This window comes from Epinephelus lanceolatus, chromosome 23 (assembly GCF_041903045.1).
Source record: "Epinephelus lanceolatus isolate andai-2023 chromosome 23, ASM4190304v1, whole genome shotgun sequence".
NCBI classification, from domain to species: Eukaryota; Metazoa; Chordata; class Actinopteri; order Perciformes; family Serranidae; genus Epinephelus; species Epinephelus lanceolatus.
The window spans coordinates 35274295-35301572 of NC_135756.1; the positions used below are offsets into that span (position 1 = coordinate 35274295).

The 27278-nt window shown below is 43.3% G+C and overlaps 1 protein-coding gene across 3 annotated transcripts in view; it reads left to right on the forward strand.

Moving 5' to 3' along the window:
• tmtc1 (transmembrane O-mannosyltransferase targeting cadherins 1) overlaps window positions 1–27278 on the forward strand; it is a 340296-nt gene that overhangs the window by 287294 nt on the left and 25724 nt on the right. For all 3 annotated transcript variants that reach the window (XM_033651702.2, XM_078165290.1, XM_078165291.1), the window contains 2 exons: window positions 18239–18383; window positions 18666–18803. In XM_033651702.2, coding sequence (XP_033507593.1) covers window positions 18239–18383; window positions 18666–18803 — 283 coding nt within the window. The remainder of the gene's footprint in view (window positions 1–18238; window positions 18384–18665; window positions 18804–27278) is intronic.

The window sequence follows — 27278 nt, forward strand, 5'->3', positions numbered from 1 at the left end:
GAGGAACTGGAGGAAAAATCAATAAACAGAATCTTAAGCTGAAAACACTAGTGCCGCTGCAGTGCAGTGCGTCATGTGACACGTGTCAGAGTGCTAGCAAACACCAGAAATGTCATGCTGTAGCTCATCAACAGACTACCACACAAAGTTATTAATACCTTTACTGAAAGATCTGAACTTTCTACACCTATGTATTAGCTCAAAACAATGTGTAGAGAGCTCCTAATTAAACATGATTTATCTCCTGAATAGCTGATCTCCAAAACTATGACTCAGCAGGCAATATGTTTTTTGCCATTGCCTTTATAATGACGGGATTATGGGTCATTTAGCTCGGGATATTTCTCGCCCTCAATGAGTCTCTCCTTATCCATTCTTTGTCACACACGACACAGCAACAGAGTTTTCTTTGCATCAATGGTGATGGGGGGCAGGGCTTGAAATTGACTTTTTTTACATGGTAGCACTGGTGCTCCTAACTTTTTGAAGTTAGGAGCACCAGCAAAATTTTGGGAGCACCCACCGTAATGTAAGAAGCACGTGTAATCGATTTTTTTATTGCAACAAAAAGTCGACATTATACTGTATACATTACATTGTATGTGTGTAGTACACTTGTCATTAACAACTTTTTCAGTTGAAGATATTTTTAATAAAACACCACTGAACACCACTGTGAAAGAAAGAGGATGGTCAAAAGAGAAACCTTATACGATGATAATACTCATCATCATCAGTATAATCATCGTCTAAGGTTTCTCTTTCATTCACAGTGGTGTTCAGTGGTAGCCTGACGTTGCCAGACCCAATTTGCGAATGGGTGTACGGAGTGTACATTTCCTCTATTCCCGGGGGGTATCAACGGCTGTCACTCAGACTGCCCCTTCACGCAATTGGAAAGACGGAAAACCAGATTAAATGAATCAGATCAGACCGGGGGGAAAAACAGTCACACCAGAAGAATTATTTACACTCGCACCAGTGCTCCCAATTATATTTTGAGGGCGCACAGATGAAATTTGATGATTTGATGAAGATTCGCACAGATGAAATTAATCCAAAACAGTCGCAATTTCAAGCCCAGGGGACATAGAACAGTGACGTGAAGTGCCACGAGGCAATGCATCCATGAGTGCCGTTGCGTGTCTAGCCAACGCGGGTGTGGGGTTGTACTTTGAAAATATCAGGGGCATACTTGTTGATGCGCAGTGTTTGCTGCTGTTGTGTTTTGGCCTTTATAACTGGAAAAAAAAATCAGCATCAATATTCAGTTTTTAATATTGATTTTCAGTTTCCATCGGTCTACAACCTTCCATCGAACTCTTGGTAGAAAGCAAAAAAAATTTTCCAAACATGTATGAGTGTTCCTTTCAGGGGAAGTTATAAGAGAATTTGAATTTTCAATTAGTTTAAGACTGTAGTTGTAATATTTTTGCATCAATTAGTCCACATTTGATTTATTTTGAGACAATGTCATAGACTAGACTCTGTGTGTCAAATATACTCCCTCATTATCTGCTCCCGGCAAAACTTTGTAGTTTTCTTTGTGGTGAGCAGTAAATCAACGTTTTGTAATCAGTTGGTCTCATTCATGAAAAGTTTGTAAATCTTTGAGTAGATGTGCACATAAAAAAACTTAATTCTATAAATCTTCACCATATTCATAAACCCTGTGGAAGACTCTGATTTGATCATAGGCATGTGTGAATGTTCATGAATGCCAATCAGTCATAAACTGACAGCACGGTCCCTCTAGTCAGCAATTACCATACATCCTGCCTATGAATAGCAAGTGACAACCATACATGGAGGTGATAATTACTATGGATAGGTGCATCCTGTCAACCTATGAACATGGAGCAAACAAAGAAAGAGAAAGAAGAACTTATAATATTTGGTGTGACAGGGACAGGTAAATCAAAGGCCTGGAAGGAGCTAAAGGATGTCAGTAACTCTGTCCTCAAAAAGTTAAACCAAAATGGTTCAGTATGAAACTTGATGCAAAAAAAATGCATAAGTACACAAAAGAAAAAACACAAAAGCTACAAGAGGCTCCTCCCAGTCACAGCTACAGATGAGTACATGGCTTGCATCATCAGTTATTGTATTAAGTGATAAATCAGAAAACAACTGGAAAACAATCAGTCATGTCAGTAGACTCTTATATGTTATGAAACCTAGTTTGCTATAATCCAGCAAGGAGATGAAATCTCAAGCCTTGTTTCCACCAAACACTTTAGGTAAGGTATCTTTGGAACCAAAAATAACCCTTTGAGACAAGGTACCTAGGCCCTAGGTCCATTTAGTGTTTACACCACAAACAGCAGGGCCGTAGCCAGGGTTTAGCAATTAGTGAGGTCCAGAATTTGAAAAGAATTTGACTAAAAAATATATGCATTTTAATATCTGTTTGGATCACTCTAGCTAGTAGCTACTTTATATTAGGCTCAGAGTTGGGTATAACGCGTTACAAAGTAATCAAAGTACTCTAACGCGTTACTTTGTAACGCGTTAGAGTACTTTGATTACTTTTTGCAGTAACGAGTAACCTAACGCGTTTGTTTGCTGTTTGAGTAATCAAATACTTAAGTACTGTAAGGCAGATCACAAACGTTAAGTTTGATCCTCCATTATCCTGTCATACGATGTGTTATGTGTTGCTAAATATAGCATGTTTATTGGTTAGTGAGAGTCACGTGAGCATGCATGAGAACGTAATGAGATTACCATGTTTTCAGTTTGTTGTTGGATGTTGAACGGTGCTCACGGCTCACTGCATGGACAGCCTAGCTTGCTGTTCTGTGCCCGAGCTAGAGGCCACAACCCAACCTAAAAAGCGTGCCATTGAGATGTATGTTCTGTACTTACCGGCTGAAGTCCAGTAAAGTCTACAAACGAAGATTCCTTGTTGTGTGAAGTACTTTCCACCCATGCACAAAGGATTACAACTCATCAAAAGGTCTGAGCACAACAACTGGTGTCAGAAGTGGGATTCCTGCAAAACTTTTCAAACCGTGAGTACGTCCATCTGACAGAGAGCGGGAGCTAGCGACAGCTAACGGATGCTAACTGGAGCTAGCGGGAGCTAACGAGAGCTAGCGAGAGCTAACGGAAGCTAGCTCCGGTGGCTTTCGTGAGCCAGTGAGTGATAACAGGAGCCACTGTCACGACACTGCTGCTTGCTAGATGTGGTTTTCCATCATAGAGGACTGTTAATGTGCCCAAATCACCAAGCTAAACTGCACACAGCACAACGAGAGCAACTACTGCCCTGCTGTCATCAACTCGTCATCTGTGGAGCAACACCACCACCTGCAGGAGGTTACTGGTACATAACCCCAGGTACTGTGATAACAACAATAATAAAGCCAGAGCAAAGACTGTGATACATTAAAGACATTGCATCTCCATTATTGCATAGAAAAGAAGATAAGTTAAAAAAGAGACTATTACAAAAAAAAGGCAGAAGAAAATAACTTTCAAGAAAATAATAAAATGACTGAAGAAGGAGCTACAGTGGGCCCTTCTGAGCCTGACCGAGCCCCATCATGGTTGCAAGCTTTGTTGGATCACCAAAATCAAAGCCTGCAAGTGATGCTGGCTCCAGTCCTCACACACATAACTGGAGGAAATTCAGCTGCACAGCAAGCCTTACCACCACCTGCTGTTTCCAGTGGAGGTAGGGGTGAGATCTTACAGTGGCCCTCACAGGACAGGCATGATGCAGCACCTTTAGCCTCTTGGGAGATACCAGTAAGACCAAGCAATCACGCTGGTGGGCCCTTTGCAGCTGAGTTGGAAGTCATCAACAGGCAGGCCCACAGCCCTGGCCTCACCAGGAGGAGTGCCAATCCTGAACCTGACGTCAGACAGAGAGACAGCAGAGAGACTGAGCGTGAAACCTCGTGTTTGGTGTCCTACCATGACGAGCAGAGGCTAAATAGTACAGTCCAACAGTCAGCTGGCCATGCAGGAGGTGCATAGACCTAAACTTGCCATATTTGACGGAAATGATGACTGGGACTCTTTCTTGCTGCCATTTGAGCGCCAAACCAGGAAGCATGGATGGACTGCTGCAGAAAGAGTGGACAGGCTGCATGAGTGTTTGAGAGGAGCAGCAATACGATATGTCTGCTCACTGCCAGAACGTACCAGGGAGGATTATGTTCTCTTGGTGGAGCAGCTTACTCAGCATTTTGGTAGAAAAGACCCTCCTACCACAGTAAGGAGAAAGCTGGGGGAACTCAGACAAGGGAAAGAGACATCTGCTGAATTTGCAGAAGAGGTGCGGCGCCTTATTACGCTTGCATACCCAGGCGTGGATCTCCAGCTGCAAGACCAACTGGCAACTGATGCTTTCCTAAAGGGTCTAAGAAACCAAAAGGTGGCCTATGAAGTCATGAACAGAGATCCACGCTCCCTTGCAGAGGCTCAATAGCGTGTAGAGGCCCACGAACATAATTTCAGAGCCACCATGGGGCGTGAAACTGAAACAAAGAACAGAGCCAGGCGTGTTTCTTGGGCCAGCGATGGGGACACCTGTGATGATGTCACTGCTACTGCTCGGAGGGTGCAGACCCCACAGTATGTGACTACAGATCAGTTCATTGCACTGACAAACCAAGTCAAGACCCTTGTTCATACAGTAGAGAAGCTACAGCTGCAGTTTGAACACTTCCAGTCCACCCATATGGAACACCAGCAGACTAGAGCAACAACACAACCTCCCTCCGGGCTGGAGAGGAGGCAGAGCCATCCTCAAATGCAGCCCAGATGAATGTGCTCCCAGTCACCAAGCCCAACCCGTGGAGCAGTTGGCCCGTGTTTCAAATGTGGAGAATCAGGACATTTCAGGAGGGACTGCATGAGGTCACCAAGTCTGATAAATGTACGCAACCATAGTGACAAAGACCTAGGCCAACGGTTGCAGTCGGGAGTAACACTAAATCGAGATAACTAACCACAAGGACTACAGATTGGCTGCACCAAAAACAAGGGCGAGAGTCTGCAGATTCCTGTGACTGTGAACGACATCCCTACACAGGCCGTGGTGGAAACTGGGGCTCAGACCACTGTCATCTCTGAGGAGCTGTATCAGACTCTCTCGGGGATCAGCCCGAACAACCTACCTGAGACGTACCTTCTCAATGCAGGAGTAGGAGATGGCATGAAGGCAAAATGAAGGCTGAAGGTCACCTTTAAAATTGCATCCAAATTGATCGACTGGGATGTACATGTGGCCCCCATACGTGACTCTGTTCTCCTAGGATATGATCTGATGAAGGCTCATGATGTTGTCGTCTGTGCCCGTGGTAAAGTTTTTATTGGTGACGAACTTGTGCCCTCAAATGTGGTAACAGATGGAACAGACTATTGTGTCGCCAGAGTGACCCTAGGAGAGACCACCACCATACCACCTACATCTGAGTGCGTGGTGTGGGGTGAGGTGGAGAACCCAAGGACAGGTGTTCCAGCTGTACTAGAGCCCTTGACCATCACAGAAGCTGTAGCCTCTGGAAGTGTTGCCGTCACCATGGAGAATTACCTCACTGATTACCTCACTGGATGACCACAGTACGTGCGCTTGCGGCACTGTGTGTCAGACACAGTGGTCAGCAATACCAGGGCCCCACAAGGTACTGTCCTCTCTCCTTTCCTCTTCACCCTTTACACCACGGACTTCAGCTACCAGACAGAGTCTTGTCATCTTCAGAAGTTTTCTGATGACTCCGCCATAGTTGGATGTATCAGCAAGGGTGAGGAGGCTGAATACAGGGCTGTGGTGAATAACTTTGTCTCATGGTGTGAGCTGAACCACCTGCAGCTCAACACAACAAAGACAAAAGAGCTGGTGGTGGATCTGAGGAGAACGAGGACACCAGTGATCCCAGTTTCCATCCTGGGGCATAACGTGGACATCGTAGAACACTACAAGTATCTGGGTGTGTTCATTGACAATAAACTGGACTGGACTAAGAACACTGAAGTCCTTTACAAGAAGGGACAGAGCCGCCTCTATTTTCCGAGGAGGCTCCGCTCCTTTAACATCTGCCGGACTATGCTGAGGATGTTTTATGAGTCTGTGGTGGCCAGTGCTATTCTGTTTGCTGTGGTGTGCTGGGGCAGCAGACTGAGAGTAGCCGATGCCAGCAGACTCAACAAGCTGATCAGAAAGGCCAGTGACGTTGTGGGGGTGGAGCTGGACCCTTTGACAGCAGTGTCACCCAAGAGGATGCTGTCAAAGGTGCGGGCGATACTTCAGCATGGCTCTCACCCTCTCCACAACACTCTGGTCGAACAGAGGAGCACCTTCAGCCAGAGACTGATTGCTCCTAAATGCACCACTGAGCGCCACAGGAAGTCATTCTTACCTGTGGCCATTAAACTGTACAACTCCTCCCTCTGATGATCGGACTCATTTGGCTATTTATAAAACAAAACACACAATATAATTACTAATTTTTATTTCATTTATAACGCTACAACCATTTCATTGTATATTGTATATATTTCAGATTGTCTACTTTACTATTTTATTATTTATTTTATTTTATTGTCTACTTTAATATTTTATTTTATTTTAATGTCTACTTTAATATTTTATTTATTTCATTGTCTATTTTAGTATCTTATTTATATCTTCATCTTTATCTCTTGTTTCCATTCATGCTGTATTTCTATTTCTACTTTGCACAGAGCATTGGAACAAAAACAATTTCCCCCCGGATATTAATAAAGTATTCTGAATCTGAATCTGAATTCTGAATCTGAATCTGAAAGCGGGTCCCAGTCAGGCTATGCACCTTCTCTACCAGCAAAGCAGCGCTGCCAAAAGGAGCATGTCTTGGGCTCTTAGTTGAAGCTTATCCTGAGGAGCCATCATGCTCACCTGAGCAGAGTGCAGGGTTCTGCATAGAGAAAGAGTCAGAGAGTGCACCATCACTGAGGGTAGGAAGAGTAGCAACCATTTCTGATCTTCCTGACCATCTCCGAGGGTTGGTTGGTGCTACTAGTGAGATGCTCAGTGAGGAGCAGCACCAGCATTTTCTCCAGCTGCTGCTAACTTACCAATCTCTCTTTGCAAAGAGTGACTCTGAGCTGGGCTACATGTCAGCCATCACACACAAGATTGACACAGGATCGGCCAAGCCTGTGCGCCAGCCAATGAGAAAGACACCCCTTGGTTTCCAAGGTGAAGAGGAAAAGCATCTTCAGGCCATGCTCAAAGCAGGTGTCATTACCCCATCTACATCAGCGTGGGCCGCTCCGGTTGTTTTAGTGCACAAAAAGGATGGAGGAGTGCGGTGGTGTGTGGATTACCGCTGCTTAAACAGCCTGACAGCCAAGGATGCATATCCCTTGCCTAAGATTGAGGAGTGTCTTGATGTTCTCGGAGGAGCTACTATGTTTTCGACACTCGACCTTCAGTCTGGCTATGGGCAGATAGCAGTGGATGACAAAGACAGCGAGAAGACAGCATTTATCACCAAATGGGGCCTCTATGAGTACACGTGCATGCCATTTGGGCTCTGCAACGCCCCAAGCACGTTTCAGAGGGCGATGGAGCTCGTCCTTAGGGGACTTCAGTGGGAAACGTTGCTAATCTATCTGGACGATATCATTGTCCTTGGCAGAGGAGTGGATGAAAGCCTGGATCGGCTCACACAGGTCTTCAGCTGTCTCCATAGCTACAGGTTGAAGTTGAAACCATCAAAGTGTCACTTGCTTCAAGAGGAAGTCCTCTTCTTGGGCCACATTGTGGGCAGCAACGGGATCCGTCCAAACCCAGCTCTGGTCAGGGATGTACAGCTCTGGAAGCCCCTTAGCAATGTGCAGGAGCTGCAGGCTTTCCTCGGGCTGTGTAATTACTACCGCAAGTTTGTCCAAGCATTTGCAGAACTGGCAAGCCACCACCTTCTAAAGAAGGGTGCCACATTCCTGTGGACAGATGAGCACCAGGATGCCTTTACTCAGCTAAAGGAAAAACTAACAACTGTACCAGTGCTAGGATACCCCACTGTTGGAGGCAAGTACATTCTTGACACTGATGCCTCGAGCCACAGTATTGGGGCTGTCTTGTCGCAACTGCAGTGGGGGGAAGAGCGAGTTCTCACGTATGCTAGCAGCCACCTTACACCAGCTCAGCAGAGGTACTGTGTCACCAGACGTGAGTTGCTTGCTGTCATGCGCTTCACCCGGCAGTTCCGCCATTACCTTCTGGGAAGGAAATTCTTGCTGAGAACAGATCATGGCAGCCTCACCTGGCTTTTTCGGTTCAAGTGCCCAGAAGGTCAGTTGGCTCGCTGGTTGGAAGAGTTGAGCCAATACGACTTCAACATTGAGCATCGAGCAGGCCGCCAACACTCAAATGCTGATGCCATGTCTAGGCAAACCACAGAACCTTTAAATGAATGTGACTGCTACCAAGCTGGAAAAAACTTGTCCGACCTGCCATGTCAAGGATGCAAGTATTGCCAGAGACTTCATGAGCAATGGGCGAGGTTTGAAGATGACGTGGATGATGTGCTGCCACTAGCAGTGAGGTGTATCCAGACTGGTGGTGAGACAAGTGTTAACATTCGGCCGATGGAGACAGGTCAGTCACCTGCACCTGTGCTGGAGACTCCAGTAGTTAACTGGCTGCAGTCAATCAGCTCAGAAGAGCTAGCCGAACTCCAGAAAGCTGACCCTGTCCTCTCCACTCTCCACATGTGGAAAGAGTCTGGGACACTTCCTACTAAAGATCAGGTGGCGCTGGAGAGTCTTGCAGTGAGGAAATTCTGGCTCTGCTGGCCCCAGGTCTTGCTGCGGCAAGGAGTTCTCTACTATTCTTGGGAGAGAGTAGGAGCCCAATGCCCAGCTCTGCTGCTACTAGTCCGAGCGTCCATGCAACAAGAGGTTCTGCAAGCTTGCCACGATCCTCCTCACTCTGGTCATCTGGGAGAGGCAAAGACCCTCGACCGCCTACGTCAGAGCTACCACTGGTTTGGAATGGGTGAGGATATCCACCTGTTCGTAAAGAGATGTCAGCACTGCAATGCATGCAAAGCGAAAGGACCAGTCAAACGAGCCAAGCTACAAAGTTATCAAGCTGGAGCACCTCTGGACCGTCTCCATCTGGATATCCTTGGCCCATTCCCGATATCCAGCAGTGGGAACAAGTACATTCTTATCATCATTGACCAGTTCACCAGATGGGTTGAAGCCTTCCCTGTTCCAGATCAAGGGGCGGAAACGACAGCCAGGAGGCTTGTGTATGACTTTATTGCCAAGGTTTGGAGCCCCCCTCGAGTTACACACCGACCAGGGTCGCAATTTTGAGAGCTCCTTGTTTCGGAGTGTATGCAAGCTCCTGCAGATTACAAAGACAAGGACCACCCCTTACCATCCTGCCTCCAACGGACAGGTGGAGAGGTTCAACAGAACCTTGCTGCAGATGATTAGGTGCTATGTGGACCAGAACCAAAAGAACTGGGATGAGCATCTGCCACTGCTCACCTCAGCCTATCGCAGCTCACGGCACACAGTCACTGGGTTCACACCTAACAGGCTGATGTTCAGAAGGGAGGTTCATCAACCACAGGATATCCAGTCCAGGACAGCGGAGCTAAAATCTGAGCGGATGGAGGTAGCAGATTTTCTCTATAACCTGGAAGAAGGACTCAAAGAAGCACAAGACACAGCGAGAGAGCATCTCCGCATGGCACAAGAACGTCAAAAGAAGACGTATAATGTTCGAGCAAGAGAGCATTCCTACAATGTTGGAGATTTGGTTTATGTAAAGGACAACACCAAAAACAAGGAACAAAGCCCCAAGCTTCAAGCACCTTGGACGGGCCCCCAGAGAGATCCGGGGGAGAAAACGCATTAAGATAATGCATCATGATTGTCTTAAGCCATACAACAGTGACGTGGTCCCTGTGTGGGTCCAGCGCCTAAGGAGCCAAGTGCTGCAGCTGTGCAAGACCCAGCTATACAGCCACCTGAAGTGGATGCCTCATTGGTGCCAGAGCTGCCACTACGAGAAGATACTGCTAAGGATCCAGCAGAGGATGAGGTATCTCTGAAGTCACGTGATCCAGGGGAGACCCCTCAGCATGGAGCTCCAAGGTGTCAGCAGGAAAAAGGGCAAGAAGTCAGAGATATTTCAGAAAATGCTGTGAGAACTTTCAGTGGGCGAGTAGTTCATAAACCAGAGAGATACATAAAGTAGTCATTAAAAGAGACTGTCAAGTTAATCTGTTGATTTATTAAGGCATAGCTTAAAGTGGGGAGTTTACTGTAATTGTTTTGAGTTTCTAAGACAGTGATGTAAGCTAACAGTAATTTCAGTTTTCAGTCTTGTGGACATGTTTATTTCAGTCACCTGTACTGAAGGGACTCAGTACTCCTGGAGGGGGGTAGTGTAAGGCAGATCACAAACGTTAAGTTTGACCCTCCGTTATCCTGTCATAAGATGTGTTATGTGTTGCTAAATATAGCATGTTGAGTGGTTAGTGAGAGTCACGTGAGCATGCATGAGAACGTAACGAGATTACCATGTTTTCAGTTTGTTGTTGGATGTTGAACGGTGCTCACAGCTCACTGCATGGACAGCCTAGCTTGCTGTTCTGTGCCCGAGCTAGAGGCCACAACCCAACCTAAAAAGCGTGCCATTGAGATGTATGTTCTGTACTTACCGGCTGAAGTCCAGTAAAGTCTACAAATGAAGATTCCTTGTTGTGTGAAGTTCCACCCACGCACAAAGGATTACAACTCATCAAAAGGTCCGAGCACAACAGTACATTTTCAAACAAGACATCAGTTACTTCCGTTACTTTTAGAATGCTGAAGAACGTCCTTCAGCTCCGAAACAGCAACAGCTGTCGTTTGGTTCTGATAACAGAGATAACGTTAAACCTCTGAAAGAAGCCACAGAGCTTGTGGCTCGCTACGTGGTTGGAGAAATGCTGCCATTGTCTAAATAGGTGGAGTAGGACTCGCTGACAGACGTGGGCGTGATGTGACAGGTGTGTGTGATGTCATCGGGTTATTCTTGTCCTGTTTTTATTACTTTGGCTATTATTTGAGTCACTGCCAGAACTGTGTCTGTTCCATAGACTGTATAAAAATATGTGCCAGCCGACATGTTGTTGTAGTCACCTAAAAGCGTCAGCAGATGGCAGGAGCTACATTTGAAGCGCAATATGTAAACTGTCAAGCTACTGTATCTTCCACAGGAAGTTCTGACAAATGTTTCAGAATAAAAGTCTATTTAGAAAATGGAGGGATTCTCTCAGCCGAGGTTATAAGGGGCTTTTAATTTGAAACAAGTGTTGAGTTTGAAATGAGAGTGTGATATGTTAACTTTACAAAGACAAGGGAGCAGATAAAAAGTAAATATATAAACACACAGAGGGATTAATAAATAACGGACCGTCTATAATGTATTTTGTTTCAAATGAAGCTGGGAGCCTCTGCAGTTGTGGTGAGTAAAAGCCCCGCCGCTATTTGTTAATGTTATTACTTTATGTCCAACCATGAGGATGTACCATTGTTTGCTAGCTTGATGCTAATGACAGTAATGTTAACTCAGCGGGTTGACAAAGTGCCTCTGCTGTTTCACACCATCATTTCCCCCTTTTACTCTGTGTGGTAACATCCCTAGAGGAAATATTAAAAACGCTGAGGTATTGTTGTCATACAGTTGTCTACGGCAGCAGATCGTTCTGTGTTTCTACTGGTCAAAGTGACGGCTGTGATGGGAGAATTGGATCTCAGTGAAGGGCAAGTGGTCCATAACTTTAATTTTGGAGACAAAAAAATGTAGGCATAGCGCCCTGTGGTCCATTGCCCAATAGGAAATGTAGAATACTCAAAAGTACTTTAAAAGTGCTTGAGTTACTTTTCTCAGGGAGTAACGTTGGAAGTACTGTTAAAGTAATTGAGTTACTTTACTCAGGGAGTAACGCAGTAAAGTAACTGGTTACTTTTTTAGAAAGTAACGCAGTAACGTACTTTGATTACTTTTAAAGTAACCCTTACCCAACACTGATTAGGCTGTACATAATCCTGTACAGTGAGGTGATAGTTTTTCTATGGCAGGCTACTTTGTACTAGTGGGTTTAGTACAACAATAATGGTCTTTTGAGAGGGAGAGGAGGGAGAGAGATTTTCTATTGTAAGGACTCTAGCCCATAAGAACCCGGACCAATTTCTCCTTAAAGGAAAATTATGGGGGGCATAAAACAGACTAAATAGACCACATAGAACATATTTCTGACATTTTTTTCAAAATACCACCCCTCACTGTCAGAGATCTGTAATGTTACATATATGTCACATTGGGCGTTAAGAACCTGGATAATTTATCCATCAAGGAAAATTATGGGGGACATAAAATAGACTAAATAGACCATATAGAACACATTTCTGACATTTTTCTCAAAATAACACTCATTAGTGTCAAAGATCTGTCAATGGGTGTTAATGGTAAATTCATTCCTCTTTTGAAACTTAATCAGCCTTAGTCTTTTTTGGTTTGATAACAAAGCTTTGTTTTTTTATTTGCGTTTCCACAATATCATAACTTTACCTCTTAGGTTTAACAACAAAATCTTTAACAACAAAATTTTGATTTATTTCACAATACAAAAATTTGTAAATTGAATTAAAAAAAAGACTGCCTCATCATATTGGAGGTCTTCTCAACAAGCCATTGTAGCTGTAAAAAAAAACTGAGCTACAGTCTTTTTCTGGTCATGTTTTTCTGTTTGGTAACAAAGATTCTAACTTTACCTCTTAGGTTTAACAACAACATTTTCTTTTCATATTTGTTTTACAACACACAAATGAATACATTTGCAAAAATTTGCAAATTGAATAAAAATACAAACTACTAGTGGGTAGTTGTATTTTGCTGTCCAGGGTTCATCTTTGGTTGAGGTACTTCATCTAAATCACCTGATTCACTGCAGTCTGAATCACTAGACTCACTTGACTTGTCATTCTCCATGTCTTTGTTGCTGGGAGTGTAATCAGGGTCTTCAAGGTTGTCATCTGAGCTACTTTCACATCCCTCAAAGTCACTGTCGTCTCCCTGGATGACTGTCAGTGCATCCCGAACACTGTATCGCTTCTTATCCATAATGCAGATAAAAATAAATTACACTTTTCAATTATTCTTTTCAATTTTTATTATTTATTTATTTTCATTAAATTTTAAAATGATATAGGGTAGAACAAAGTGATATAGGGTCTGTTTTTTTATTCACTGATGGGTAAAAATGGTTTCCTTATATATTTTGTTAATAATTGGATTCATATAATGTGATTTTTTGTTTACATTTGTTTTAATATGCTTTGAATTGAACAATATAAAATGTATTAACTAAATATCATTGAAAAAGTTAAGTTAACTGAGCAGATCATAAAAAAATTTCTTATTGTGACATATATGTCACAATAGGTTTTCCATGACAATTTTAAGGTTAAAGGTCCGATGTGACATATATGTCACAACGATATTTACCTGACTTGTTTTATATCAATTTGTTCATGAAATGTGTTCACAGCAGGTTAAATGTAATAAAGGACTTGTTATGTAAGCATTACAATTCTTAAATGGTTTGAATCTTACCTTTGGCAACCAAAAACAAGCTTTTTAAATTTAGCTAGCTCTGCCCCTAGTGGTAACCTGGCACACAGACATCTTGGAAATGTTGTTGTGGGAAGACCAAATCACATGACCTGTCACATGATCCACCAGGATGTTAAGTATGTGTCACTCTGGGACTTCATGAGTTAAAGTCAAGGAGAAAGCTGTTTATGGAATTTTCCAGAACATTTAAAGGACGTGTGGCACCTGTGTCATAGTGGGTTCTTATGGGCTAGAAACCCATTTTCACTGAGACATATTAAGGTGAGAGGTAAAGAGACCCCTTTAACCAGTTTTAGCAAAATTCATACCAAATGACCAAAATGTTTTCTGTAGCGGGGGATCAAGGAGGTTGATTAAGGTTTGAATTATTGCATGTGATTATTATCAAATTCTAGGCTAGCAAGAGTAATGCAACAACAACAAATTAATAACCCTCTAGGGGTGTCCGGGGACATGCTCCCCCGGGAGAAAAATTTGCATTTTAAAGGCATCAGTCTGGTGAATTCTGAGAGCCAATTTATCATGGCAGAATATGTCTAGATTTCAACATCTTTGTGCTTTTTATGTGTGAAAAATGTTCTATTTTTACTGATAAAAACACTAGTGGTATGTTATGGTGAAGGGTTACACTTAAAATATGGCTAAGGATTAGTGGTTAAACATTTCAGTAATCAAAGAAAAATGACTAACGTACTGATCTGCCTCTGGAGGGCCAGTGTTTCCCCTATATGCAACTATATGACCACCGCTGCTGATTTATTTATTATTATTATTATTAATTTTTTTTTTTATCTTAGCTCTTTAGAAACTACTGTTATATTATTTGGTGCTACGATGCTTCATATCCAGGCCTATAGAACAGGTCTATACCTTGTCCTTTTATTAAACAAACTAAATAGCCTCATGTTATTTATCTTATTTACATGACGGCATGTCATTTCTGTCTCTACATGGTTTCACATTTACAATTCTCCTCTGCTCTCTGTATCGCGCACAGCAGAGTTTTGCACCGATGCGCTCGCGCGCGAACACACACACATGTGCGCATGCACGCACGCACGCACACACACACACACACACACACACACACACACACACACACACACACACAGGTGAGCACAATAGAGCGTGGCTTGGGCGCTCCAGCTGGTGCGCTACAGAGTGACGTTCATTTACTGGAGGCATTTTATATCTGGCCGATTTTTGGAGACTATGGCGGGGCAAATTAGACTATGGCTAGCTGCCATAGTCTCGTCAGTGTATGGGAAACACTGCCAATACATCAGATAACTTGCTGCATATTGTTTCAAAATAAAAGCTGTTCGTTGTGTTAATATGTTTACCATGCTGTTTGGGGCTTCTATTTTTTTCTCTTTGAATTTTTTTCCAAGGTCCAGACTTCGGTGACCTCATAGCTGGCTACGGCCATGACAAACAGTAGCTACTCTTAAATGTGGGTCTCTCACTGGGATGCCAGGTCCTTTGGGATGGGGATTTCTGGATCTCCTCAGCAAATGGCACTGGGTTCTCAAACACCACAAAGATGAGCCTCATCAGGTCTTCTACAGTCTGTAAAATTTTGAATTTAAAGAGGCAACAGATTCGGGTTTTTTTTTTTTGCTTGCCGCCACCTAGTGTCAGTGGTGTTGCTCGCACTGTCGCAACGACCAAATTGACCGTGGGGATCAGAGATAATCAATAAAATGTAGGCTGTAAAGCCACCAGTATACCTCTCTATATATGTAGAATGAGAAGGTGTGTGAACACTATACTAAATAAATGAGTGAAGAGACCGAGCGACAATTATCAGATTTATCTGAAGAAAAAACAAATAGTAATGCAAATAATTATACCAGAATGCACAGTACCAGTACATCAAATCATAGTAAATTATACCAATATGTACAGTATCAGTACAAACAACAGTAGACACGTAAAGGATAATGCATAGTGAACCGGTGACTGTTGAAAAATAACTCCCGACAGGGGAATGGAACCCTGACGCTCAGCGGAGTTATTTTTCAACTGTCAACGGCTCACTGTACATTATCCCGCTTAGAACATGGCTTACTACTAAAACATTCAAATGTTACAACTGGCATCAATATAATTAAATTGCTGGCAGAGTGTATTGACAGAGGAGAGGTATTCACCAGACAAACGGGAGCACAGGAGAGGATTTTACTCCACTTCTCCTAATCAGAGATGCTGGGTGCCCAGTAGCTGCGAAGGCTGCCCTCACATTTATGGCCAGTGACCAACATGATCTCCCTGCTCTTCAGGTCAGCTGGGGAGAGCTGTGTGGACTAATGTTACCAGATTTTGATGCTCCTCAGTCTAAGGCTGTTGCAGTGAAAAGTCCAGTGTTCACTTAACTGGGCATAACTTAGCTGGGCGATGAGAAGAGAACAGAAGGAAGGGAGGAGGGTATCACTGTCCAAGGGCTGCCGTAGACGGCAACGAGGATGTCAGCTGACCAACACTCGCTACCCGGTCCCTGGTTGCGGCGATTTGCGATGCTGGCCAGCTAGGAGTTAACTAATAGCCAGTACAGTACAGTCCTCTCTCGTCTAGCTAACATTTAGCTGTGTTACTGACTGATCCATTAGAAAGAAAGCTAGCTGGAAATCGGTTTTGAAGCCTCTTTGGTCACGGAGCTCCCTCCATCTCTTGAACGCCTGACTGAGGTTTACTCATTTTTCCTCTTCTTTTATCACTCTCCTTTTTGCTCTTCTTTGCCTCCTCAGACAGAGGAGCTCGTTTTCTTTCGCTAGGCTGTTTTTCACTTGTTTCCAAACTTTGTCTGTCTGCCATTGTGCTTGTGACTCAACTATCTCATGCCCAACTCCTCATAAGGACCAGCTCCAGTCCCTGATTGGCTGACCAACCAGTTTCGCAATACATGTCGTGTTTTCTGCCGTGAAGCAGATTTTTTCCACGGAATTTCGCCCCCGGTGGCAGAAGCTTATTAAAAAAATTGCAAAGCCACTAAGTAACCTATGTAAATGCTGATAGTCTGATTTTACTGTGGCCACTACCCTGTGCAACCCACATTATTTTCATAATGATATATTTAGGAAAACATGCTATCTGTTGCCTCTTTAAGTATTGATTGATTTCCTGTTTTTTTTTAATTAGGTGCTTCCCTTAATCCACCTTCCTTGTATATATTTCAAGTGTTCCCATAACTATTTCATATCTTTTATCTGATGTTATTATGTTGGTAATGAAAATAAAATTGTTTAGAAATTATACTGTATGTAGAGCTATTTTTTACTTTTTATTTCTTTGCTGAGGGTAAAACAAAACTAAAATAATACATTTTTGCTTTACTTTTCCAACATTTTGTTTTTTAAATCTCTGCTAATAGCTCATAGTAACATATACACAAAATATGACATTTGTGAAATCTATTTACAGGTACTGTATCTCAAACACAAAAACATATAATTTCTGTGTTATATATCTTTGCTTCTCGGGATACTCCCTCAGAGTAGCCTTTTACAGCTGTGTGCTGATGGCTGCCATCATTTAAGATGCCACAGACTGCGTACCCATTCAGACGGTTTGTGGAGGGTCCATTTGGTTTCCTACATCATGGAATCTGTCTATAGTGGAGAGGGGCATGATTCCCAGGGCCCTGCTGTGATGTGCTCCAAAAGACAAAAGAAAATTAAGTAACTTAAACTGATATTGCAGCAGATGAAGTCAACATGTAAAATGCTAAACAGTGTTGTCCCCTGTAAATCAGCAGACCACACATACCTATTCAGACACATTTAGAGACAGACACACATACATACAATGTCCTTTCATTACATAAATACTGTTTAGAAACGATATTGTGAACAGCTTCCATGAAACAAAGCTCTAAGTAAAAATCCTGTTGCACATCTACTATGAATAAATGCAGGTCTTAATTCAACCCCAGGTCTGAGTGCTGTCGTGTTGTTGGCTAATTGCTTGAGCTAGCGTCAGGTAGCTGCTTAGTTCAAACATTAGACATATAAATGTTGAAACTTTTGTCAGTAGCTCTGTAAGATGCGCCACAATTCAATCTTTCAATTCATTTTACTGTGACCACCCAGCTTGCAGTGTAACTTACTGTAAGCCGAGTAGCAAAATCATTTCAAAACAATAACTTTGGTTAGCCAGTTAGCCGAGGCCTACAGCTATAATGCTATACAATACAATAAAGAAAAGTAGGCTTGTTTGGGGGCGTGGCTCAGTGGCTGGCAGGCGGGCACTGTGTGTATAGATAATGTGTTACATTGTGATGCAACCAAGTTACGGAAATAAAGCCAGGCATGCAAACGAGGTTCAGGCTGCTGAGGAGCTGTGTCTCTGTGGGGAGAGAGAGCTCCTTTTAGCGTGGACTTCGGGCTTTTGGCTTACTGCTATATAAAACACTAAAGAGGAGGGAAAAGAAAAAGCACAGTAGGTTCTCTTTAATTACCGACCATAACCCTCAATCAAGTGTTCACTAATTATACTGTACACATTTCTATGTTTTATCACTGTACACCTTGAAACACTTTATTTAAAGAGAATCACAACCGTTGAAAGTCGTCCTCTGTGACGTTTGACCTTTTCCTGCAGGGCACTGCAGGTGACGAGGAAGGTGGACATCCTGACTCCGCTCGGGGCTCTGTACTACAACACGGGCCGGTACGAGGAGGCCCTGCAGGTGTACAAAGAGGCCGTCGGCCTTCAGCCAGACAGCACGGACATCTGGCTGGCTCTGGTAAAGAGACACACATTCACTCACCTGTCACTGAATCATGACATGCAAGGACATCTGTGTGTGTGTGTGTGTGTGTGTGTGTGTGTGTGTGTGTGTGTGTGTGTGTGTGCGCGTGTGTGAGTGTGTGGGTTGGGAAAGCTGCCACATCCTGGATATTCACTAATGCAACATCCGTCTGGTCTCCAACATTTTGGCAAAACCTGAAACAAAACTGTTTCACACACACACACACACACACACACACACACACACACGTATTCACCCATTCTGTTTTTGTCCCAGGCTCAGGTTTTAGCCATGGCTGGTCGTACCAAAGAAGCAGAGAAGATGACCCTGGACATCATATCAAGAGAGGGCAGTTGTATCGAATGTTACCGCCTCCTGTCTGCCATCTACAGCAAGCGCGGCAATTACACAGAAGTGTGTGTCTGTGTGTGTGAGAGAGAGACTGTTAATCTGTATGTCTCATTGCCTTTGTATCTGTTGCTCAGAGATAAACTGAAACGCAGTTAATAGGCCTAACAGAGCACTTTTTAGCAGCTTGGGCGGGCTTTTCAGAATTGTTTTCAATGAGATTGAATTGTTTGTTTGCTGCTTTTGCGTTGCTGAGCGCCTCGCTATTTTCACTTTATGCGCCTTGAGTTTTAACAGGAGTGCCCTGAGTGCATGAAGTTAAAAAAACTTTGACTCAGAGCAGAAAAGAGCATAACGTTATTTGCGTGCCTGTGGATATTCTCATTCATCCAGGTCATAGTTATCTCAAGGCAATTGAATCGAACGCAACTGGACTTGGTTTTGTCTTAGAAGACGTTTCACCTCTTATCCAAGAGGCTTCATCAGTTCATGCTTGTCTGACTAGGCTGGAACTAGTCTGACAAACCGGTGTGGAAGCACCCAGGTATTTAACCTCTGGGGAGGTCTTCACAAGGCCAATGATGTCAGTGACGTGCACATTACAGAGGACAGAGGCCTCCACATTGGGGTATACAGGAAACCCACTCACACAGACCAATACCTACTGTTCGATTCTCACCACCCACTGGAACACAAACTAGGTGTTATCAGGACCCTACAACACAGAGCTGATAACGTACCTACCAGCACTCAGGCCCAAGGGAAAGAGCATGAACATCTGAGGGAGGCTCTAAAAACTTGTGGTTACCCCATTTGGACTTTTGTGAAATCAGCAGCCTGTTCCAGAAAGAACAAGGTGGGTGAGGAAGAAAAGAACAAGCGCAATAACATTGTCATCCCCTATGTGTCTGGGGTATCTGAAAAACTCAGGAGGATTTTCAGCAAACACCACATCCCTGTGTATTTCAAACCCAGTAACACACTCAGACAAAGACTGGTACACCCAAAAGACCGTACACCACACACTCAGAAGAGCAACCTAGTGTACGCTGTCCAATGCAGTGAGGAATGCCCAGACTTGTACATTGGTGAAACAAAACAACCACTAAACAAACGCATGGCCCAACATAGAAGGGATAACTCATCAGGGCAAGACTCAGCTGTCTATCTACACCTCAAGGAGAAAGTACACTCCTTCGAAGACAGCAATGTGCACATTTTGGACAGGGAAGACCGATGGTTTGAAAGAGGTGTAAAAGAAGCCATCTATGTGAAATTGGAAAAGCCATCTCTCAATAGAGGAGGAGGTCTGCGACACCACCTATCCCCCACCTATAATACTGTCCTTTCATCCTTGCCCAGGAGGCTTAACAACTTAACCTCTAAAAACAATGGTCGTTCACAAATGGCCTCATGTGACTCTAACGACTCCAGTGACAACCATTGCAGCAGGAGTTTCAACGACTGTCGGTGACACACCATTGGAGCACTAACGAACCAGTGACATCATTGGCCTTGTGAAGACCTCCCCAGAGGTTAAATACCTGGGTGCTTCCACACCAGTTTGTCAGACTAGTTCCAGCCTAGTCAGACGAGCATGAACTGATGAAGCCTCTTGGATAAGAGGTGAAACGTCTTCTAAGACAAAACCAAGTCCAGTTGCGTTCGATTCAATTGCCTTGAGATAACGTTATTTGCATTTTTCCCATTAGTCCAGTTGAATCAATTGAGAGGCAGACCTTTTATCGTAGCGATGACAACAAACTAATGGTGGCTGTTGCTGAATACCTGGAGCTATGATTTTATTAAACTGTAGTTTCCATGAACAGATCAGAAAACAGCTACACAGCTGGAGAAAATAATTAAGATCGCAAGATGTTCAGATGTCTTGCAGCTTGCCTAGGGTGACGTTGAAAGTGAACTCATATTTAACACAAACCATGAACTGTGCACTACCTAATAGGTAACTAGTAGTACAATTTAAATGAAAACATCTTATTCAGTTTTATTTATAAAGCCCAATATCACAAATCACACTTTGCCTCAGAAGGCTATACAGTATACGACATCCCTCTGTCCTTTGGACCCTCACAGCAGATAAGGAAAAACTCCCCCCAAAAAAACCTTTAACGGAGAAAAAAATAGTAGAAACGTCAGGAAGAGCAACTGAGGAGGGATCCCTCTTCCAGGACAGACAGACGTGCAATAGATGTCATACAGAACAGATCATCATAATAAATATACAGTATTCCATATGACAAAACGAGACATAAAGAGAGAGAGAGAGAGAGAGATGCACGACAGACAGTAATGACAGTAGCTTACAACATTATTAATTTAAGTAATAATATCATGATAACAATTATGGCTATTGTGTTACAATATGTTGTAAGTATATGTTAATATATGATAGTATATTTATGTGACAATAATAATCGTGTATAATAACAGTAGAAATAGGACTAATAATAACAGCAGCAGTCGGCGGCATCAGGCAGGACCACGGCAGCAGCACAGCTACATCACACGATCCAGGCACAGCTGCGATACGAGGTAACCTGCCACATAGTGGAGCACAAAGGCTCCGGAGAAGAAGCCAAGTTAGTGACATGCAGTAGAGCCGCGTTTGCGGGATTCAGTAACAGGACATGAATGTTAGCAAAGGAGAAACAGAAGCTCTCTCTAAGATATGACGGAGCCTGACCATTTAGAGCTTTGTAAGTTAGGAGAAGGATTTTTTTTAAATTTTATACTATCACTGTCAGTGGCCATCATGTTCCTGTATTATCGTGCAAAGAGACTTTCATGACTGCTGCTTCAAGTGCCCTAGTGTGGACCATGCAGAGAGTGGTGTTCAGCATCCACCTCCCTGTGAAGCCTGTCAAGAGCTGTCTAAAATCAGATGGAAAGGATGGACAGGACGCTGAGACTGGGCTATAGTCTCATCTCTCAGTTGAGATCCAGGACCTGTTACAGAAACAGGTTATGTCTGTTGCCCCCACTCATGACACACAGATGGGGTTTTACTCTATGTACTTCCTGGTTCTCAAGAAGGCGGGAGAGTTCAGACCAATTTTGGATCTCAGTATCCTAAACCGATGCATTGCTGGCAAGTTGTTCCACATGCTAACCATCAAGCAGTTACTGGAACTGATCCAGACAATTGGTTTGCAATCATCGGAATCATCAGAATTGCATCGGAATCATCAGAATTGCAATTGGATTTGTAGATGATGGGGTTCTGTAGGTCATGTTAGACCATGGGGTGTGGACACGCACTGGGGTGGTTTGCAGCCAAGTGTGAGGTGGTCAAGATAAGAGCCAGTGGCCATAATTCTCTGCTTGAAAATGGTTTGTCTTCTCTGGGTTGGGAGAGCGTTACTGCCCAAGCAAAGAGTGCAAGTATCACTTGGTCTTGTTCAGTGAAAAAAAAATAGAGCATGAAATGGACAGGCAGCTTGGCATGGCATCAGCTGCGATGTGAGCATTGCATCGGACCATGGTGGTGAAGAGGGAGCTGAGCTGGAAGGGAAAGCTCTTGATTTACCAGTGCATCTGCATCCCAACCGTCACCTGTGGTCATGAGCTTTTCTTGGCTCGAGGAAAGTTTTACAAATATACAACTTCCATGGATCAAAAATTTTTAAAAGAAGGAGTCATAATTGGCCTTGTTTGCACCTCAAGGCATCCTGTCGACAGTTTTACAGATGTCTCTTTGTTAATGGTGGTCTGCTGAATTTGTATCGTATAGTATTATTATAATGTGCCACCTGCTACTCATTATTCAGTATCTTTCCCAAGAATACTTAAGCATGCAGAGTGGAGGAGCCAGGAATCAAACTGCTGATCTTCCCATTAGTGCTCCAAATGACAAAAGAAAATGTAACTTAAGCAACTTAAACTGATATTGCAGCAGATGAAGTCAACATGTAAAATGCTAAACAGTGTTGTCCCCTGTAAATCAGCAGACCACACATACAGTGCCTATTCAAACACGTTGAGACAGACATACATACAATGTCCTTTCATTCCATAAATACTGTTTAGAAATGATATTGTGAACGGCCTCCATGAAACAAAGCTCTAAGTAAAAAACACGTTGCACATCTACCATGAATGAATGCAGGTCTTAATTCAACCCCAGGTTTGAGTGCTGTCGTGTTGTTGGCTAATTGCTTGAGTTAGCTTCAGTTAGCTGCTTAGTTTGGACATTATACATATAAATGTTGAAACTTTTGTCAATAGCTCTGTTAGATGCGCCACAGTTCAATCTTTCAGTTCATTTTACTGAGACCACCCAGCTGGCAGTGTAACTTACTGTAAGCCGAGTAGCAAAAGCATTTCACAACAGTAACTTTGGTTGGACAGTTAGCCAAGGCCCACAGCCAAGCACTGGGTGTACAGCCTCCTACAGCCATCTACGCCACACTTCAGCAGTTGGTAGTAGCTTCCTTGTTTTTTTTTTTTAAATAACAACATATAAAACCTGCTACCCATTATTCAGTATCTTTCCCAAGAATACTTCAGCATGTAGAGTGGAGGAGCCAGGAATCAAACCGCTGATCTTCCCATTAGTAGATGACCCACTCTACCTCCTGAGCCACAGCCATCAGGAATTATTAGGGCCCAAGGACCAATCGCAGGCGGTGGCGAAGTTCCTATTGAAACTGAAGGAATAAAGGCCAAGCACTGACCCCAGGAGGTGGCGAAAGCCCTTTTAAAACAGAAGGAATAATTATTAATAAGGGCCTGAGCACCAAAAAGGGTGGAAGGATCCTATTGAAACTGACAGAATTATTATGGCTTGAGTACCAACCGCAGGCGGTGGCAAAGGTCCAATTGAAACATAAGGAATAAGGGCCGATCACTGACCGCAGGCAGTGGTGTAGGCCCTTTTAAACTGAAGTAATAATTATTATGGGGCCCGAACACCAAAAAGGGTGGAAGGACCCAATTGAAACTGACAGTGTTATTAGATTAGGGCAATGCCCGCATGTGGTGGGGAAGGCCCTATTGAAACAAAAAGAATTCCTATTAGGGCCCAAGCACCGACCACAGGCAGTGGCAGAGGCCCTAGTGAGACTGAAGGAAGGAATTATTAAGGCCAGAGCACTGACCGCAGGAGGTGGTAAAGGTCCTTTTGAAACTGAAGGCATTATTAGGGCCTCAGCACCAAACAGTGCAGGGACTCTTGTAATTACTATTGACTGTTATTATTAGGACCTAAAGACCAAGCAGTGTCAGGACTCTATTGTATTGCAAGGAATTATCAGGGCCCAAGCACCGAAGGCACCCTACTGAAATTGCTAGAATTATTATCATTTATGATTTTTATTTGTTACCTTTTAGCACATTTGTGGGACCACTTTTTTGCCACAAAACAGGAAGTTGGTGTAACTTCAGCATACATTGTCCAGTCAGCCCGAAATTTCTCATGCCACTCTCATAATATCTGGGTATGTGCCAACACTGACTTATGATCATAGCACCACCTACTGGCAACAGGAAATTACATGTTTTATACTTTAATGTACTCCTCTTCACAGCCTGAATAGATCCAGATCAAATGTGCTCAGAAAAGCCTTAAGACCTTGATGATGCATTCTTTTTAAAATTGTAAGCTTTCAATGATGATGCATTATTCATCATGAAATAGGTGGTTGGTCTAACTTGAGTGTAACTTGAGTGTGCATTGAGTGTACATTGTCCTACCTGCCCCAAGGTCCGACAGTACCCCCTACATAGGCAAAACGGCAAGGGCCTGTTCATTGCTGCTTGCAGCTTTAATGTATGATTTTTATGTTCCAAACTTGATCCCATTGTTGAGGGACTTATAAAAGTGGAGAAAATTCAACATCTGATAAAGGTGTCAAGCTTAAGTTTAAGTTTATTTACTTTATTAATCCCCTGATTACACATGCACAAACAGGACCTATACATGCACAAAGTGGAGAGATCTCAGAGTGAGGGGACTGCCCTTTGGTCAGGCGCCCCGAGCGGTTGGGGGGGGGGGGGGGGTTCGGTGCCTTGCTCAAGGGCACCTCGGCAGTGCCCAGGAGGTGAACTGGTACCTCTCCAGCCACCAGTCCACGCTCCATATTTGGTCCGGACGGGGACTCGAACAGGCGACCCTTCGGTTCCCAACCCAAATCCCTATGGACTGAGCTACTGCTGTTTTTAAAGTAAAAGCCCTCACCTTTAAATGGTTATGTTCCAGCACCACACACTGCATGCAGGAAACATCTAAGTTATGTGCATAGTGTTCAATGATTGTGAAGATGCACAGCCACAATAACCAGTGTCTCAGCAGTACCCCCAGTGAGTGCAAAGGTGTGAGGAGTAGTTTATGGCTGCTTACCACTTCAATTTGTTTTATTTTTGTCATTTTCCAACTTAAATAACATAGATCTTAAGAATTACACAATTAAAATTTTATTTCATTTTCTTTTGACTGTTATACATTACAAATACTTTATACATATACTTTGACTGTCATACATCTTTGTTTTCCATTTCTGACTGATTTTATACTTACTCCCTCCAATTTGGAACAGTTTCTGGATACAGTCTGGAAGCATCTTTTTTTTTTTTTTTACTACATACAGTACAGGCCAAAAGTTTGGACACACCTTCTCATTCAATGCATTTTCTTTATTTTCATGACTATTTACATTGTAGATTCTCACTGAAGGCATCAAAACTATGAATGAGTTATGTACTTAACAAAAAAAGGTGAAATAACTGAAAACATGTTTTATATTCTAGTTTCTTCAAAATAGCCACCCTTTGCTCTGATTACTGCTTTGCATACTCTTGGCATTCTCTGGATGAGCTTCAAGAGGTAGTCACCTGAAATGGTTTTCCAACAGTCTTGAAGGAGTTCCCAGAGGTGTTTAGCACTTGTTGGCCCCTTTGCCTTCACTCTGCGGTCCAGCTCACCCCAAACCGTCTCGATTGGGTTCAGGTCCGGTGACTGTGGAGGCCAGGTCATCTGCCGCAGCACTCCATCACTCTCCTTCTTGGTCAAATAGCCCTTACACAGCCTGGAGGTGTGTTTGGGGTCATTGTCCTGTTGAAAAATAAATGATCGTCCAACTAAACGCAAACCGGATGGGATGGCATGTCGCTGCAGGATGCTGTGGTAGCCATGCTGGTTCAGTGTGCCTTCAATTTTGAATAAATCCCCAACAGTGTCACCAGCAAAACACCCCCACACCATCACACCTCCTCCTCCATGCTTCACAGTGGGAACCAGGCATGTGGAATCCATCCGTTCACCTTTTCTGCGTCTCACAAAGACACGGCGGTTGGAACCAAAGATCTCAAATTTGGACTCATCAGACCAAAGCACAGATTTCCACTGGTCTAATGTCCATTCCTTGTGTTTCTTGGCCCAAACAAATCTCTTCTGCTTGTTGCCTCTCCTTAGCAGTGGTTTCCTAGCAGCTATTTGACCATGAAGGCCTGATTGGCGCAGTCTCCTCTTAACAGTTGTTCTAGAGATGGGTCTGCTGCTAGAACTCTGTGTGGCATTCATCTGGTCTCTGATCTGAGCTGCTGTTAACTTGCCATTTCTGAGGCTGGTGACTCGCATGAACTTATCCTCAGAAGCAGAGGTGACTCTTGGTCTTCCTTTCCTGGGTCGGTCCTCATGTGTGCCAGTTTCGTTGTAGCGCTTGATGGTTTTTGCGACTCCACTTGGGGACACATTTAAAGTTTTTGCAATTTTCCGGACTGACTGACCTTCATTTCTTAAAGTAATGATGGCCACTCGTTTTTCTTTAGTTAGCTGATTGGTTCTTGCCATAATATGAATTTTAACAGTTGTCCAATAGGGCTGTCAGCTGTGTATTAACCTGACTTCTGCACAACACAACTGATGGTCCCAATCCCATTGATAAAGCAAGAAATTCCACTAATTAACCCTGATAAGGCACACCTGTGAAGTGGAAACCATTTCAGGTGACTACCTCTTGAAGCTCATGGAGAGAATGCCAAGAGTGTGCAAAGCAGTAATCAGAGCAAAGGTTGGCTATTTTGAAGAAACTAGAATATAAAACATGTTTTCAGTTATTTCACCTTTTTTTGTTAAGTACATAACTCCACATGTGTTCATTCATAGTTTTGATGCCTTCAGTGAGAATCTACAATGTAAATAGGCATGAAAATAAAGAAAACGCATTGAATGAGAAGGTGTGTCCAAACTTTTGGCCTGTACTGTACATCAATGTTGTGTTTTTAAATCCACCAAATCTCTAAATTTGACAGCATGTAGAGTTTCTAAATCATTTTATGGTTGGTTCATAATAACAATTGTTATAGCTCTCCTCTTTAGCATAAAAATGGGATTTGTGACAATTTTGTATGCATCTACCTAAATCTCCACACAGTAGGTAATGCACAGGTATGCACATATCTGATCGTGTTACTCACTTTACCATACTTGCTCAATCCACTTTCTCCTTTGCAAAAGTTGTTGACTAACTAAGAGAAAAATCAAGAGAAAGTGACATGGGCTTGTATGGAGCTATATTGGGGCCA